The 19602-nt window shown below is 41.6% G+C and overlaps 1 protein-coding gene across 1 annotated transcript in view; it reads left to right on the forward strand.

Moving 5' to 3' along the window:
• PHF12 (PHD finger protein 12) overlaps nucleotides 1–19602 on the forward strand; it is a gene marked incomplete in the record, with an annotated part of 410674 nt that overhangs the window by 22136 nt on the left and 368936 nt on the right. The window contains 1 exon segment of the mRNA XM_053706179.1: nucleotides 2939–2956. Coding sequence (XP_053562154.1) covers nucleotides 2939–2956 — 18 coding nt within the window.

Consider the following 19602-nt stretch of genomic DNA (forward strand, 5'->3'; position numbering starts at 1 on the left):
CTATAAAAAAAAAAAAGTGAGTCGACTGGATGTCCTATCTTCTAAAACACTAGGCGTATATTAGCTATGCAGATTTTGGATCAGTATGGGTCTGAAACGGAAGAAGAGGTGGTTGGGAAAGTTAACTTTGCTGGCCCATAGCCCTGAGAGGAATTAGACGGTAGCCAAATTATCAAGCTTAATTTCTAGTAAGTAATAGGACTCAAAGTGGACCTAGGCTTATAATTTTGCATGTGTGTGCCCCCAAGAATTATAAGGGCTGGTGTCGTTACTGTATCCCTCATACAGTGATAAACTTTTGTCTCAACTTAATATGAAGAGTGTTAGGGTGTATCCTGTATACAGCTAGGGATGATTTGCATGTCAAATGTGCAGTAAATACAAATTAAATCATTGCAATATGTCTCAGGCTATAGCTTGTTGTAGTAAATTAAAACATATCATACTTATAAATGAATACATTCTGTAAATCAGCTAGTCATTAAGAGCAAGATAAACTATGACATCAACACAAAAAAGTTTGAACAGTACAAAGTGAGATATCTATATACATTGTCTAATGAACTTATGTCACTAGGAGTTTGCTAGGAGGGAAGCTGGTTAAATATTGGCCTGATGCTATACCTTTATATATGGAACCTTAAATAGGCACAACCTGCAATTTTACATTTATATGCAAGGAAATAGATAAGAGCCAAAACGTGTGTGTTAGCTAAATTTAGCAATTAGTGGGAGCTATTGGACTTATAAGTGACTTCATTCTGCAGGATATCTAATTGTTAGGAACAAAAAAGCTATACCTAGCTACCTATCTTAGGTCAATCCTTATCTCAATAGAAAGAGAGAGTTAAAGTGAAACTGTGAACACAAAATTATACAGAAACCCAGGACAAAACCAGAACATCAGGCTAGCAACCATCATAGAGTCAGGTATGTACAGTTATCTGTATGATGTGCATATCTATAGCACAAGTACATCTATCCATCCAGACGATGGGGTCTTTTTAAATGGGGTTCAACCAATACCAAGTCTCCAGGCTAGGTGGTTCCCATCGGATGCTCTTTGAGAATCAAGCCCCACGTTTAAATATTGCAAGGGTTTTACACATGTAAACCAAGGTGATGAGTGGCTTCGCTGTAGAATAGAGATGGCTGATCTGCGTCCCCAAACACCGCTTAAGGCTTTAAAGCTAGTAGGTGAGTCACGGTGCAGTACTTGTGGAGATTCAGTTTCCGGAGTTGTAGAAATAGATGTTCGGTTATAATGTCCGGTTACACTTTTATCTGACAGTGACCGATTGTCATTTAGTAAGCCGCGACCAGCACTGCTTACCAAGTTGCGTCTGTCCGCCGTATCTTCCCTTGCTAGGATAGTAAACACAGGGGAGGCATTCACCTGTGTTATATGCTGGACTCCTTGTTCTTGTACTTGATCGCTACTCGAGAGGGCAGGCAACTGCCGCTGGGGCCCCAAAGCGGCGCAGCCCCCCTTTGTCACAGGGGAAGGAGCTGGTAGGCAGTCTTCAGCACTGTTAAGCACGGGTAAGGTGAATGCAACCCGCAGATCCTCTGTAAATTTAGCTTGGTAGACATGTAGGAGTTTGCTTAGCTCAGCCATCAGAAAATTAACTGACTCCATTTCGCTTAATCATGCAGACAGGCTTCAGAGTGAAATAGTTTGCAGAGATACATCCGGTTATGATATAGTTGCTGCGTGTCTCTCATATAGATAGATCTGCTACCGATTTTTTTATAGTATATCTGTGCTAGCGTTCTCTTGGCGCTGTGTATTCAGCACTGTGTGCTGCCTAACGACAAGGCCCAAATGTGCCTCGCCGGGGGGTAAGTGAAAGGCCTCAGCCTTACAAAGTGCTCCGGGTGCTCAGTCACGGTAATCTCAATATTTCTCTTGTTAAGTGTATCCAGTCCACGGATCATCCATTACTTATGGAATATTAACTCCTCCCCAACAGGAAGTGCAAGAGGATTCACCCAGCAGAGCTGCTATATAGCTCCTCCCCTCTACGTCACCCCCAGTCATTCTCTTGCACCCAACGAATAGATAGGATGTGTGAGAGGACTGTGGTGATTATACTTAGTTTCATACCTTCAATCAAAAGTTTGTTATTTTATAATAGCACCGGAGTGTTATTCCTTCTCTGGTAGAATTTGAAGAAGAATCTACCTGAGTTTTTCTATGATTTTAGCCGGAGTAGTTAAGATCATATTGCTGTTTCTCGGCCATCTGAGGAGAGGTAAACTTCAGATCAGGGGACAGCGGGCAGATTAATCTGCAAAGAGGTATGTAGCAGCTTATTATTTTCTGACAATGGAATTGATGAGAAAATTCTGCCATACCGATATAATGTAAACTCAGCCTTAAATGCAGTAGCAGCAACTGGTATCAGGCTGTCATGTATGTATATTTTACACTTCAGTATTCTGGGGAATGGCACTTCACTGGAATTATACTGTATGCATAAAACTTTAGCCTAATTTGCAGGGACTAGCAACAGGCTTTTTAATAACACTCAATTTATTAATGTTAAACGTTTTTTGCTGGCATGTAAAATCGTTTAATTTTCTGAGGTACTGGGTGAAAAAATTTTTTGGGCACTATTTTTTTCCACTTGGCAGTCATTTTATTTAATTTATGACAGTTTACTGATCTCTCTCACTGTTATGTGTGAGGGGGAGGGACCTTTTTTGGTGCTTTTGCTACGCATCAAAAAATTCAGTCAGAAGTTTATTGTCTTACCTGCATGATCCGGTTCATCTCTACAGAACTCAGGGGTCTTCAAAACTTGTTTTGAGGGAGGTAATCACTCACAGCAGAGCTGTGAGATTGTAGTTGACTGTGATAAAAAAACGTTTATTTCTGTATTTTTTTTTTTTTTTTTTTCTGCTATCAGGGTTAGTTATCCTTTGCTAATGGGAGCAATCCTTTGCTAAAATTGTGTTTTTTACAAAGATTTGATTCTATAACTTTTCAGTTTATTAATTTTCAACTGTCATAACTTTTTCTGTGCTTCTTATAGGCACAGTACGTTTTCATATTATAGTAAATTACTTTAAAGTATTTCCAAGTTGCTAGTTTATTTGCTAGTGTGTTAAACATGTCTGATTCAGAGGAAGATATCTGTGCTAAAGCCAAAGTGGAGCCCAATAGAAATTTATGTACTAACTGTATTGATGCTACTTTAAATAAAAGTCAATCTGTACAAATTGAACATATTTCACCAAACAACGAGGGGAGAGTTATGCCGACTAACTCGCCTCACGTGTCAGTACCTGCATCTCCCACTCGGGAGGTGCGTGATATTGTAGCGCCGAGTACATCTGGGCGGCCATTACAAATCACATTACAGGATATGGCTACTGTTATGACTGAAGTTTTGGCTAAATTACCAGAACTAAGAGGTAAGCGTGATCACTCTGGGGTGAGAACAGAGTGCGCTGATAATATTAGGGCCATGTCAGACACTGCGTCACAATTTGCAGAACATGAGGACGGAGAGCTTCATTCTGCGGGTGACGGTTCTGATCCAAACAAACTGGATTCAGATATTTCAAATTTTAAATTTAAGCTGGAAAACCTCTGTGTATTACTAGGGGAGGTGTTAGCGGCTCTGAATGATTGTAACACAGTTGCAATACCAGAGAAAATGTGTAGGTTGGATAAATATTTTGCGGTACAGGCGAGTACTGACGTTTTTCCTATACCTAAGAGACTTACTGAAATTGTTACTAAGGAGTGGGATAGACCCGGTGTGCCGTTCTCACCCCCTCCGATATTTAGAAAGATGTTTCCAATAGACGCCACCACACGGGACTTATGGCAAACGGTCCCTAAGGTGGAGGGAGCAGTTTCTACTTTAGCTAAGCGTACCACTATCCCGGTGGAGGATAGCTGTGCCTTTTCAGATCCAATGGATAAAAAGTTAGGGGGTTACCTTAAGAAAATGTTTGTTCAACAAGGTTTTATATTGCAACCTCTTGCATGCATTGCGCCTGTCACGGCTGCAGCAGCATTTTGGTTTGAGTCTCTGGAAGAGACACTTGAATCAGCTCCATTAGATGAGATTACACACAAGCTTAAAGCCCTTAAGTTAGCTAACTCATTTATTTCAGATGCCGTAGTACATTTAACTAAACTTACGGCTAAGAATTCCGGATTCGCCATTCAGGCACGCAGAGCACTGTGGCTAAAATCCTGGTCAGCTGACGTTACTTCTAAATCTAAATTGCTTAATATACCTTTCAAAGGGCAGACCTTATTCGGGCCCAGGTTGAAAGAAATTATCGCTGACATTACAGGAGGTAAAGGCCATGCCCTGCCTCAAGACAGAGCCAAACCTAAGGCTAGACAGTCTAATTTTCGTTCCTTTCGTAATTTCAAAGCAGGAGCAGCATCAACTTCCTCTGCACCAAAACAGGAAGGAGCTGTTGCTCGCTACAGACAAGGCTGGAGACCTAACCAGTCCTGGAACAAGGGCAAGCAGGCCAGGAAACCTGCTGCTGCCCCTAAGACAGCATGAATCGAGGGCCCCCGATCCGGGAACGGATCTAGTGGGGGGCAGACTTTCTCTCTTCGCCCAGGCTTGGGCAAGAGATGTCCAGGATCCCTGGGCGTTAGAGATCATATCTCAGGGATACCTTCTAGACTTCAAATTCTCTCCCCCAAGAGGGAGATTTCATCTGTCAAGGTTGTCAACAAACCAAATAAAGAAAGAGGCGTTTCTACGCTGCGTACAAGATCTTTTATTAATGGGAGTGATCCATCCGGTTCCGCGGTCGGAACAAGGACAAGGGTTTTACTCAAATCTGTTTGTGGTTCCCAAAAAAGAGGGAACTTTCAGGCCAATCTTGGATTTAAAGATCCTAAACAAATTCCTAAGATTTCCATCGTTCAAAATGGAAACTATTCGGACAATTTTACCCATGATCCAAAAGGGTCAGTACATGACCACAGTGGATTTAAAGGATGCTTACCTTCACATACCGATTCACAAAGATCATTACCTGTATCTAAGGTTTGCCTTTCTAGACAGGCATTACCAGTTTGTAGCTCTTCCATTCGGATTGGCTACGGCTCTGAGAATCTTCACAAAGGTTCTGGGTGCTCTTCTGGCGGTACTAAGACCGCGAGGAATTGCGGTAGCTCCGTACCTAGACGACATTCTGATACAAGCTTTCAAACTGCCAAGTCTCATACAGAGTTAGTACTGGCATTTCTAAGGTCGCATGGATGGAAGGTGAACGACAAGAAGAGTTCTCTCTTTCCACTCACAAGAGTTCCCTTCTTGGGGACTCTTATAGATTCTGTAGAAATGAAGATTTACCTGACAGAAGACAGGTTAACAAAGCTTCATAATGCATGCCGTGTCCTTCATTCCATTCAACACCCGTCAGTAGCTCAATGCATGGAGGTGATCGGCTTAATGGTAGCAGCAATGGACATAGTACCCTTTGCACGCCTACATCTCAGACTGCTGCAATTGTGCATGCTAAGTCAGTGGAATGGGGATTACTCAGACTTGTCCCCTACTCTGAATCTGGATCAAGAGACCAGAAATTCTCTTCTATGGTGGCTTTCTCGGCCACATCTGTCCAGGGGGATGCCATTCAGCAGGCCGGACTGGACAATTGTAACAACAGACGCCAGCCTACTAGGTTGGGGCGCTGTCTGGAATTCTCTGAAGGCTCAGGGACAATGGAATCAGGAGGAGAGTCTCCTACCAATAAACATTCTGGAATTGAGAGCAGTTCTCAATGCCCTTCTGGCTTGGCCCCAGTTAACAACTCGGGGGTTCATCAGGTTTCAGTCGGACAACATCACGACTGTAGCTTACATCAACCATCAGGGAGGGACAAGAAGCTCCCTAGCAATGATGGAAGTATCAAAGATAATTCGCTGGGCAGAGTCTCACTCTTGCCACCTGTCAGCAATCCACATCCCGGGAGTGGAGAACTGGGAGGCGGATTTCTTAAGTCGTCAGACTTTTCATCCGGGGGAGTGGGAACTTCATCCGGAGGTCTTTGCCCAAATATTTCGACGTTGGGGCAAACCAGAGATAGATCTCATGGCGTCTCGACAGAACGCCAAGCTTCCTCGTTACGGGTCCAGATCCAGGGATCCGGGAGCGGTTCTGATAGATGCTTTGACAGCACCTTGGACCTTCGGGATGGCTTATGTGTTTCCACCCTTCCCGATGCTTCCTCGATTGATTGCCAGAATCAAACAGGAGAGAGCATCAGTGATTCTAATAACGCCTGCATGGCCACGCAGGACTTGGTATGCAGATCTAGTGGACATGTCATCCTGTCCACCTTGGTCGCTACCTCTGAAACAGGACCTTCTGATCCAGGGTCCCTTCAAACATCAAAATCTAATTTCTCTGAAGCTGACTGCTTGGAAATTGAACGCTTAATTTTATCAAAACATGTTTTTTCTGAGTCAGTTATTGATACCTTAATACAGGCTAGGAAGCCTGTTACCAGAAAGATTTACCATAAGATATGGCGCAAATACTTATATTGGTGCGAATCCAAGAGTTACTCATGGAGTAAGGTTAGGATTCCGAGGATATTGTCTTTTCTACAAGAAGGTTTAGAAAAGGGTTTATCCGCTAGTTCCTTAAAGGGACAGATTTCAGCTCTGTCCATTCTTTTACACAAACGTCTGTCAGAAGTTCCGAACGTTCAAGCTTTTTGTCAGGCTTTAGCTAGGATCAAGCCTGTGTTTAAAACTGTTGCTCCACCATGGAGTTTGAACTTAGTTCTTAATGTTTTACAGGGGGTTCCGTTTGAACCCCTTCATTCCATTGATATCAAGCTGTTATCTTGGAAAGTTCTGTTTTTAATGGCGATTTCCTCGGCTCGAAGAGTCTCTGAGTTATCTGCCTTACATTGTGATTCTCCTTATCTGATTTTTCATTCAGACAAGGTAGTTCTGCGTACTAAACCTGGGTTCCTACCTAAGGTGGTCACTAACAGGAATATCAATCAAGAGATTGTGGTTACATCTTTGTGTCCTAATCCTTCTTCGAAAAAGGAACGTCTGCTACACAATCTAGATGTAGTCCGTGCCCTGAAATTTTATCTACAGGCAACTAGGATTTTCGACAAACGTCTTCCCTGTTTGTCGTTTATTCTGGTCAGAGGAGAGGTCAAAAAGCTTCGTCTACCTCTGTCTCCTTTTGGCTTCGTAGCATAATACGGTTAGCCTATGAGTCTGCTGGACAGCAGCCTCCTGAAAGAATTACAGCACATTCTACTAGAGCTGTGGCTTCCACTTGGGCCTTTAAGAATGAGGCTTCTGTTGAACAGATTTGCAAGGCTGCAACTTGGTCTTCTCTTCATACTTTTTCCAAATTTTCCAAATTTGACACTTTTGCTTCTTCGGAGGCTGTTTTTGGGAGAAAGGTTCTTCAGGCAGTGGTTCCTTCCGTATAAAGAGCCTGCCTGTCCCTCCCGTCATCCGTGTACTTTAGCTTTGGTATTGGTATCCCATAAGTAATGGATGATCCGTGGACTGGATACACTTAACAAGAGAAAACATAATTTATGCTTACCTGATAAATTTATTTCTCTTGTAGTGTATCCAGTCCACGGCCCGCCCTGTCACTTTAAGGCAGGTAATTTTTCCATTAAACTACAGTCTCCACTGTACCCTATGGTTTTCCTTTCTCTGCATGTTTTCGATCGAATGACTGGTAATGGCAGTTAGGGGAGGAGCTATATAGCAGCTCTGCTGGGTGAATCCTCTTGCACTTCCTGTTGGGGAGGAGTTAATATTCCATAAGTAATGGATGATCCGTGGACTGGATACACTACAAGAGAAATAAATTTATCAGGTAAGCATAAATTATGTTTTTTAGGCTCATCTGATGCGGGATCTTCAATCAATAAAGAATCTTGCTGTGTGATAGATAGATGTGCCGCCTGGAGTCTTATATCAAACAAAATAGATTAGAAGACTGGAGCAGAGTGGTGTTGTGCGACCTATCATGGCCGCCTCCCGGAATTTCCCCCCTCCCCCCCTTTTTTTAATCAAGTATTGGAGCTACCTCTTCTCTTAGCATAACCTCAAATGTTTACTTACATGTTTAACCCCTTGACTGCCAGAGAGAAGTGCAGTTTGTTTTAAAATGAGTTCTAGGCTAGAGTTTTTAATATGCTGGGGCTTCTATGCAATAGTTCTACAAATAAAAAAGCATACAGCATTTTCTTTAGCCTTGCCATAAATTAACATACCAGCCAAGTGTAAAACTTTCTGGATACATACAAATCTTGGATGCTGCAGTTGTTTTAATTACCAGAGTTTCCACACCACTTGCTTTATATGGAGATATTAATTTTATGTTCGGGGGTAGACAAGGCTAGCCTGTGTCATTTTTAGGAATTGTTGTTTTTACAGTGTATTAGATACAAATATAGCAGGATGAGGCTTGTGAAGTCTAGAGTGCACAGAAAACATGGGCAAAATAATTCAAGCATGTTGCATAGATGTTGGGGGGGCGGTGTATTTCTCCATGCTCTGCTCCTAGTCTAATGCTTAAGTTTTGATGGATTTTTGGCCCGGACAACTCTATAGAATTGTCTATGCAGGGCTCGACAAACACAGGAGCCTAGAATTTTACCCCTGGCTCCTAACTTTTTGGGTTATTCTCCATATATCTATATACAAATCCAACTGTCTGGCTCCAAAAAATATGCCTGGCTCCTAATTTTTGAACATATTCGTCAAGCACTGGTCTATGTAGAAGTAAGTCTGTGGTCCTATATGGGGCATACAACCCAAACATTTTCTTTCATGATTCAGAGAGCATACATTTTTATACAACTTTCCATTTTACCTGTATTATCAAATGTCATTCTCTTTGCATCCTTTGTTGAAGAAGCAGCAATGCACTACGGGGAACTTGCTGAACGCATCAGGTGAGCCCATGAAGATTCATATACATGCAGCCACTAATCGGCAGATAGCTCCCAGTAGTGTATTGCTGCTCTTATGCCTACCATAAATTTTACACTCTATGAAATAAAATGTTTGGGTTGCATGTCCCCTTAAGTGCTTGTTCGCTTTTAGGTAGGGGTTAACCTTAGATCTGTGAATAAATATACCTGCTGGCATTATTTGTGAGCTATGGATAGGCATACAACACCAAATGGAAAACAATTCTGCGCTTTGTCTGAATATAAACACAAATCACAATTATACCTTAAACATACAAATGCTTTGTAGTGAATGTCGACGAACAGATGTCAGTCCTTTTATATAGAAAGGTATTCATAATTCCTATAATGGTATCCAAAACGACAAAAGTTCAAAAGACAGTACCTTATCCTTAAGATAAATGAACCTCCGTAACGTTTCCCACAATTCACATAAGAAAAGGTTAATCCTTCTTGAATCCAAAAATGCTGCCTCTTTTCAGCCGGGGTTTCTTATCCTTGACTCGGGTTTAGAAGAGTATATAACGTAGAGAAAAAGACAGGGTGCCAAAAAGATTCAAGTGAAATTTATTACAATAAAATTGAACACAAGTTAAAAATTGTACCTCAGCTGCAATCCGGAAACTCTGGGTTGTTTGGCTTCTGTGAATGAAATTCTGTCAGCTGTACCCCTGACTGCCATTAGAACTAATGCACTATTGGAATGTATATACAACCTCCCCCCCCCCCCCCCTGTAGGTATGTCTCAGTTTGGATTTGAGGCACCAATAGGAATGTGTATTGCACGCCACCCGGGGGGTCCAATATAGACCTCCCTATATAATGGTGTTCAGGATCGGTTTAGTGATATCAATCATTTGTCCTCTTAACAAAGCACGGCCTTGGACCGGGAGAAACTTGTATAGGTTTTCTGTGTGTGGCATCTGTCAATCACGTGACCGCAACCTCGGCTACAATCCGGAAGCTCTGGGGGGTTTGGTGTCCATGAAGGAGATTCTATCAGCTGTACTCGTGACTGTCGTTAGAACATTACATACACTTTTAGAATGTGTCCTTTTAACTTACATTGTGTACAACTTTTAACTTAAGTGCAATTTTATTGTAATTAATTTCACTTTAATCTTTTTTTGCGCCCTGTCTTTTTCTCTCTACGTTATATGAGCTATGGATAGTCCAGGAGATCTGCATTTGTATGGGGACGCCCTATTCGGATTGCATATTATCATATCATCGCTCACACTCAGAGCTTTGTGCAGAAGATAAAGTTATCTACATTATAAGGGTTAAGGAAGCCCATATTCATCTTGAGGTAACTTACTCTCCACCTCACTACACTATCTTGTTGCCATAGTGATCTAGTGACCTCTCTTGAACCCCTGCTTTTTTTTCCTCGTGCAGTCTCTACTGTGCATGACAGCTTCGGGCCAAACACACTTGGCCTTTTATATTATAGGATGCTATTCTACAATGTTTAGTGGTCCTTTAAACTTATTTGTTTTATGTAATGTTTACAGTAGCAACCAGCAGATGTTTCGGTGGTTACACTTGTCCTGCCTCTTATCGTTTTATTTGTATAGCTGGAGATAAGTTAATATTTACTTTCGTATGACCAACTGTTTATTTTTATTGTGATGTATTTTGCTATTAGAGTAGAATTAACATTTGTTGTGTTTAATAACCTTTTTATTTTTTATAAATAATTTAAATTCATTGGACACATGAATTCTATGTAAACTGTTGTAGGAAAATAAAGCAACATTACAATGTTGTTTCATTGTTTGTTTTTCGACTGTTTAATTTCCCCCAGAAAATCTGTATGTTATCTATGCTATGTCAATTCTGTATGGTGTGTGTGTGTGTGTTTTTTTTTTTTTTTTTTTTTTTTTTTTTTTTTGCATTAAAATTTAATAATCATGTACAGAATACAAAAGAGGCATTGAAATCTGTAGTATTAAGTGGCATATAACACTGGTGACTCCATTTTAGAGAACCTTCCTGAAGCCATAGAAGCATTGATGGCAAACTGAAGCACAAAAATAACTTGTTTATCTCAAAGTGCCAACACTTGCCTGCAAAGTGCTCTGTTCTAAGGGGCCACTGATCTACCCGACACACACGACAGAAGCGGAGTGGCCTTGAGTAGATGCGCTACATGATCTCCCTGGAGGCTCTCCCTAAGCTGTCAGATGACATCCTCTCCCCAAGCAGGTGACATCACAGCCTACTCCCCAAGCAGTTAGATATCACAGCCCTCTCCCATACCTAACACAGGACATCACAGGCTTCCTCCCCTTGGTATCACTGTTTCAAACTGAGAAGACATCAGTCCCACAATCAGACCATATTGTAGCTCACATCTTGCAAGTAACAGATGACTCTCCCTCCCCACACTGCCTCCTACGTGGCATAAGGATACACTCTGACCTATTTGACCACGCTCTGCCTGGCTCTCCACTTTTCATCCTCAGCTGCCTGCATCCTGAATTCGATCATCCTTCTACTGCAACTTCAAGCCGGGAAGAGGCGGTGTGGGCAGGACTTTGTGTCCATCACCCATCATACCATTCTGCACAATACAGCTCAGAGACTACAAGTCCCAGTGTGTACAGTTGGACCACAGTTGTGCACAGCGCAACCTCTACTCAATGGATTTGGCCCTGTGTCCCACTGGAAAAACTTCCTGTATACTGGTGGGGCAATCCGTCACTGGTGGCAAACTTATGGCTTGCATGCCAACAGAAATGTGTCTGAGTGCCATAGGTTTGCCAACACTGCTTTAGAGCATTGTCTAAAAGGTTTTTTAATAAATATTATTATATGTACACTTGCTACATTTTCTTATTGCTGGTAGTTTAATTAATTTAAATTCTTATGTTTTCATTTTATAAGTCTTTGGAAGGGGATTACTTTGTGAATTGTATGTGTGGTTACCAAAATTGTTTTCTTTTCCTTCCAAATAAACCTCTGAGCTATCGAAGTGTGGAAGTTAAACACTATTATTTGTATCTCTATTAGCACAAATTTATATTTATTAGATCTAGATTTTTTTTTTTTGTATGTTATGCTTCTAGACCAGTGATTTGCAACCTTTTTTTTGCCGTGGCACACTTTTTTACATTAAAAAAATCCTGTGGCACACCACCATCCCAAAATTTTACAAAATCACACATCGTAGCCTAATACAGGAGATATATATATATATATATATATATATATATATATATATATACACACACACACACACACACTGTGCTGTCATGCCATGCCTTGACATTCATTCACAAACACCTCCGCACTGTTGTCAGTCTGCCGCGGCACACATGAGGATCTCTCACGGCACACTAGTGTGCCACGGCACACTGGTTGAAAAACACTGTTTTAGACAATATCTGTGCACTCTCCCTTGCTGTGCACCCTCTGATTTTTGCCTGCTTACAGAGCCTACGGTAACAGTAATGCAAATTTAGTTGTCGGCAACATACTTTATATGCAAGCCTGGTGTTCTTGAATGCCAGGTTCATGTGGCATATGTAAATATGCATAAAAGCCTTTATCAAAAATGCTTGGGACTGGAAAAGGTTTGGCTTTCGGGAACATTTGTACGTTTTGTATTTGTAAAATGGGACTACATGGGTAGGTGGTGGGATCAAGTGCAAACAGCAGCTTATACATTCAACCTAAAGGCTGTTTTATACAAAAAAAATGTAATGCTTTTGTATTTATAGTATGAATGAAAATAATGATGTTTTGATGTTTGTTTTAAGTTTGACTTACTTGCATGGGAAATGCTTCTATGCAACATTTGACATTTCTTTTTTGAGTTGTTGTGCCTTTTATTCTTGCCATACATTGTTTAAAGAAATTAAAACCTTAAGTAAAATAATTATGATTTTAAAACTTTTATTTTGCAATGCAGCACTTAAAGTGATGATAAACTCTCCCCTTTAAAAAAACAAATCTGGCATGTAAGTGATATTTTAGATGGAGTTCACTTCATCAGATGTAATGAAGATGCGCTGTAACTTTTTAATGTACATATGAAATTGAAATACCCTGCGCTCCGTCTCCAATTTCAAAAGTAAATTTTTCTTTGAACTAAAGGTTTGAATTGTTGTCCAAGCAGCACTCTCCCCTTCAGGTGCCTTTTGCTTTGGACAGCAATTCAAACCGTTAGCTCACAGAAAAATTGACTTTGAAGTGGGCATTGGAGCGTGGGGTATTTGAATTTAATATCTACATTAGAAAGTAATTTACAGCGCATCTTCATTACAGCTGATGAATTCAACTCCATCTAAAATATCTCTAACATTCCGGATCTGTTTTTATAAAGAGGAGAGTTTACCATCACTTTAAAGAGAGAGTTAATACAGATGTAAGTAAAGAAGGGGATTTTTCTTTCCTAAGATATGGAGAGTCCACAATGTCATTCCAATTACTAGTGGGAATATCACTCCTGGCCAGCAGGAGGAGGCAAAGTGCACCACAGCAAAGCTGTCGAGTTTCACTCCCCTACCCATAATCCCCAGTCATTCTCTTTGCCTCTGTCAATGGAGGAGGTGAAGTTTGGTGTCTGAAGAAATGGATTCTTTTTTCAGGTACGTTTCCCTGCAAGCAAGGATTTGGGTTTAGCCGAGTCTACATCAATCTTTTCAATGGAGTATTGGTGACTTTTAAGCAGTTAGGAAGTTGTGAGGTAGTCCTTGCTTTGTTTCCCAACACATTGCTGCCCATGGTACAGAAAGCCAGAGTTGGTTACTCTGTTTTTTTTTTTTCTTCAGGTTTCTGTAAGTAATATGTGTCCTTTCACACCTTGTGAGCTGTCTTCCTGCCAGACAGCTAGACTGCAGATAAGTGCTTTGGTCTTCTAGGTCTTGGAGACTTGCACTTCAGAAGAATGTCATATGCAGTAGATGGGGACATTTTTAAAATCCTTTATACAGGATTTTCTTTGCAGTGGGCAGGCACATTATGTATGTTGAGACTAGGGGTTAATCTTCCCTTTATTGGGACGTTTTTCGTCTTTCTGCTAATTTTGTTGAAATACTTTATAAATAAATCCTTGTAAAAAACGTAAGCCACACACATACTAATAAACTTAAAATTTGGCAGTTGGTTTTCTTTGCTTGCTTAGCTGGAACAGGCTAACTGACAGACTGCTTGAGCGTTTATGTAAATTAGGCTCCAGTGTTGTAGGCGGAGGGAAACTTGTGCCTTTTACTTGCTGCGTAGTTTCCTCTCTGTCGGATATTCATGGAGCGGCGTCATTGAATTTGTCTCTTCAGTGTCGATCTACTATATGATCGTTTTAGAGACTTCTGGCATCCAAGTTGTGTAAGTTTTACGGTAAGGCACCTCAGCCTGTCTGAGGTGTAGGGGGCCTGATTGGTTTATTTTAAAGAATTTTTGCATAACGTTAAGCGACTGTGGTATTACAAATTCTTAAAGTGACAGTGTATTTAAAAAAATATATATATTCTACAATTTTTTTGGATTTTTTTTTTTTTTTAATATTTTTTTTTATTGAGGTAATTAAAACGTACAATATAGGTTGAAAATACAATTTCAAATGTTCTCGAAAGACAGGTTACAGTATGACATGACAGTTCACCAACAAAATAAAATAACCTTGTGAATATTACCGCTAGTACATAAATTATTAGTTTAACACCTAAATAGAATTATAACTGTGAAACCTCATTTTTTAGTTGTAATCTCAATTTTATAATTGTGAAACCTCCTCTGAAAACGATAGGCCACTCTTGGACCATAATGGAGGTAAGTTTGTTAAGCCTGTAGCCACTTTTGGGCTACATTTCTAGGATTCCCTCATTGAACTAAAGGCCACTCTTGGGCCTGTACAAAATCCTGTAACATAGAGAGGGGGGACTGATAAATCTCAAAGCCATAATAGTAATGCATCCTACTCAACTTTTGAATAAACTAAATATTAGCAATGGAAATAAGAGTACCATAACTTGCAGAGTTAATAGTATTGTAAAACGGACAGCACACACACAACACTTCAATAAAACATGAAAACTAGAGGTTATGTTGTATGTATACATATAGATTCTGTGGGGCACATATATCCCTAGAAAACTAGCTTGTGTAATACAGCTGAAAGCTAGTCCTTAACATTTATCTAGGTAAGTCACATTACATGAGTAGCAAGGTGTCAAAACTTATAAAAATATAGAAAGAATGTGATATATAAAAGATATGAGTGCTTGCTCTGCGGTACACCTTGGCATGATTGCATCAACCTTGGGGTATTAATAGTGTCTCATATAAGCAATATAGGAATGTGCTCTGGAACTAGCACCTAGAACATGCATTATAAAACAGATTAAAGGTGGAGATGTGGTGCTGGGTCACTGACCCCTGAGTGCTGAGGAGTTCCCGTAGCGTAAGGCATGAACACAATGCCCCATCTAATCAATGCAAGGAGTTGTTCCATAGAGCCTGACTGCCGCAGATATAGGCCGATTGTCATCTTTTATCTGGTCTAAGAATATACTTCATGCAAAGGCCATCCATACGGTGAATAAAGTAGCATAAAAATACAAAATGATCCCAAAGTTTGGAGTCACACCGGATCAAACTTCTTGCCCTCTCTGGTACATTTTTCAAGGGGCAATGTGCGTCTCATCTATAAGTTTCTCAGCCGATCCCCTGTTTGTGACTCAAAGTCATGGTGTTAATAAGGGTTCCCTGCAGATTTTTTACCCCCCACTGCGCAGACCCGTCAGGAGCGGGCCTCTCTCAAGTAATGTTACCGCCAAGCAGCAACCCTCTGGTGGCCCTGAAGACAGTTCAAGTATGTCTCTATGGTTCTGCCTGTGGGGGATCACCCCAAGCACGGGGAAAATGACAGACATGGTTGCACTCACTGGCCCTCCCGTGATCGGCCGCTTCACGGAGGAGCTCAATGGCTTCGCTCTAAGTCCCGGTATCTTGTCAGGGTTAGAAGCTGACAGCTGAGGAGATAGTCCCTAGTTTTCTGTCTTGGCGGTTCAGCGCTATCCCAGGAGGGGACTGCATTGGAGGTGAGGGCTCTGTAAACTCCGGAATGCTTGCGTGGGTTCCGGCATCTTTATTATTATTATTATTATCGGTTATTTGTAGAGCGCCAACAGATTCCGCATCTTCAATCACTTCCCCGGGTATCTTGTCTGGGTAGAAGCTGACAGCTGAGGAGATAGTCCCTGGTTTTCTGGCTTGGTGGTTCAGCGCTAACCCAGGAGGGGACATAATTGGAGGTGAGGGCTCTGTAAACTCCGGAATGATCACGTGGGTTCCGGCATCTTCAATCACTTCCCCGGGCGGTTCTCTGGGTTTATCATGCCGGTGTCCCACCTGCACTGCTAGCGTGTGTAGGCTATCGAATTCAGCAGACAAAATCTGCAGCAGTCGTTCACGGTGGTCATCCAGTAATAGGATCACTTCCTCAAGTAGCAAACTGGCATTGAGCGCCATCTGACCTGTAGCAAGTGTGTGTAGTTAAAGAGTCAATCGATCTTCCCTTTTCTATAATAAAATACAAGTATGGCACTTTATAAGGCAAGTTAATGCAAATAGTAGACATGGAAGTATCATCTGGCAGTCCAACTGAGACTGCTTTACCCGGATAACCAGGGAGGGTGTCGAGGCCTTGTATTTAGGCCGCCGCCTTAGGCCTTGACGGTCCGGATCAGAACTTCAGGTTCATAAAATCAACACATCTGGTATCCCTCTGTTCAGGAACACATAATACATACATAGGTAATCTAATTTTCCAGTAAAGCAGCATATATCTGGTTATAATCGGCGGATTGTCCAGATCTCACCCAGAGCTTCTGATATTGCATCCTATCGTGGACGCTGCCCAGACACGCCCCCCATTTTTGGAATTTTTTATTTAGTATTATGGACATGGACCAAGACTCTGTGTCTTTTGACAAATGCTTGTTATGCCTTGAGGCACATTGTTTTGCCCTGCTATTCTGTGCTGCATGCCTAGTTAGAACACTTAAATTTAAAGATAAATTGCCCTCTGAGCCCAATGTCTCAGGATGATGCTGTTCAGGCAATGCCCAGCTTTCTCCTCAAACGTCCCAAGCCTCTGGCGTCACATACAGTGCCCTACAGTTCCTCTGTCTGCTGGAGGAGTTTATTTGCCTGCAGATTTTGCTGCACAGATATCTTCTGCGGTATCTGCAGCATTATCTGCTTTTCCTATGTTGGGGAAAAGCAAGAGGAAAATTACATATTTTTCAGATAGTAAGGTATGTGTCCCATCTGCTGCTACGCAGGTTGCCCTCCCTCATAAGTCTGATGAGGAGGATACGTCGGTAGCCTCTGAGGGTGAAATCTCAGATTCGGACAGTATAATTCCTTCATCTGATACTGAAGAAGTAAACTTAAGATTTAAGCTTTAACACCTTCGTGTACTGTTAAAGGAGGTATTGGCTACTTTTGGACGACTCCGATACTTCTGTCGTTGTCAACACTAAGAAGTCTAGTAAACTTAATAAATACTATGATGTTCCTTCCTCTGTGGAAGTGTTTCCTGTTCCAGACCGTGTGACGGAGATTATTTCACAGGAATGGGAGAAGTCAGGAATACCTTTCTTCCCGTCTTTAAAAAGATGTTTCCTGCTGCTGACTCCATTAAAGATTGATTGCACACTGTGCCTAAAGTAGAAGGGGCTATTTCTACTTTGGCTAAATGAACTATGATCCCTATAGAGGATAGCTGCTCCTTTAAGGATCCCATGGACAAAAAGCTGGAGGCTTATTTGAAAACATGTGTGTTCATCAAGGTCTTCAATGGCAACCTGCATTTTGTATTGCCACAGTAGCAAGTGCAGCATCTTATTGGTGCGATGCCTTGTCTGATTAGTAGAGACTCCGTTGGAGGAGATCCAAGATAGGATTAAGGTTCTCAAACTAGCTAATTCCTTTATTTCTGAAGCTAACATGCAAGTTATTAGACTGGGAACCAAGATGTCTGGCTTCACTGTCTTAGCCCATAGGGCTTTGTGGCTAAAATCTTGGTCAGCTGATGTTACTTCCAAGTCCAAGCTTCTGGCGCTTCCTTACAAGGGTAAGACCTTATTTGAACCTGGTCTGACAGAAATAATTTCTGATATTACGGGTGGAAAAGGGTCTTTTCTACCACAAGACAAGAACAGACCTAAAGGACGTCAAAGTAATTTTTGTTCCTTTTGTAACTTCAAAGGTCAAAGTCTTCCTCTCCCTCTTCTTCCAAGCAGGAACAGTCCAAGTCTTCTTGGAAGCCCAATCAATCTTGGATTAAGGGGACACAATAAAAAAAAAACTCAACTGGGTCAGTCAGCATGAAGGGTCGGCCCCTGATCCGGGATCGGATCAAGTAGTGGGCAGATTTTCCCTGTCAAGCATGGATACGAGATGTCCCAGATCCTTGGGCTGTGGACATAGTGTCTCAGGGTTACAAATTAGAATTCAAAACTTTCTCTCCCGGGGGCAGATTCCAGCTCTCAAGATTATCTGCAGACCAGGTAAAAAGAAAGGCATTCTTGAACTGCATTCATGACCTTTCCTCCCTGGGAGTGATTGTTCAGGTAAGGGAACAGGGTCTAGGATTCTATTCAAATCTGTTCATGGTTCCCAAAAGAGAGGGAACTTTTTGACCCATTTTAGACCTAAAGTGTCAAGTTTCTAAGGTAACGTCCTTCAAAAATGGAAACCATTCTTCCTTTGGTTAAAGAGGGTCAGTTCATGTCGACCATAGACCTGAAGGATATGTATCTTCATGTTCCCATCCACAGGGATCACCACAAGTTCCTGAGATACGCCTTTCTAGACAAACACTTTCAGTTTGTGGCTCTTCCGTTTGTCCTTGCCACAGCTCCCAGAATTTTCTCAAAGGTGCTGGGGGCTCTCTTGGCAGTGATCAGGTCTTGGAATTGCAGTGGGGCCCTATCTGGATGACCTATTGTTTCAGGCGCCATCTTTTCAACAAGCAGACTCTCATACAGAGATCTTGTCTTTTCTACGTTCACCCTTGTAGCTGGAACAAGGGAACTCCTCTCCAGATTCACTTTCCATCTGTGGGGTTTTCTTAGGAACCATAATAGAAAAATGTTCATCGATAGAGAATCTAACAAAGGTCAGGAAATCCAAGATTCTTTCCTCTTGCCTCTCTCTTCAGTCTACTGTTCAGCCGTCAGTAGCTCAATGTATGGAGGTAATTGGTCTGATCGTCTCATCCATGGACATCATTCCCTTTGCTCAATTCAATTTGTGAGCTCTGCAGTTATGCTTGCTCAGACAATGGAACGGAGACAATTTGGATCTGTCTCAGAGGATAGATCTAGACCAGTCGACAAGAGACTCTCTCCCATGGTGGCTTGCTCAGGAGCATTTGTCTCAGGGCACATGCTTCCGGAGACCTCGTAGTGACCACGGACGCTAGGCTGGGGAGCAGTCTGGAACTCAAAGGTTTAGGGACTATAGACTTGAGAGGAGTCTGCTCTTCCGATAAACATCTTGGAGTTGAGAGCGATTTACAATGCTCTGACGGCTTGGCCTCAATTTTCCTTAATCAGGTTCCAGTCGGACATCATCACTTCAGTGACGTACATCAACCATCAGGGAGGGACTCTGAGTTCCATAGCCATA

Source organism: Bombina bombina, chromosome 3, assembly GCF_027579735.1.
Source record: "Bombina bombina isolate aBomBom1 chromosome 3, aBomBom1.pri, whole genome shotgun sequence".
In the NCBI taxonomy this organism is placed as follows: domain Eukaryota; kingdom Metazoa; phylum Chordata; class Amphibia; order Anura; family Bombinatoridae; genus Bombina; species Bombina bombina.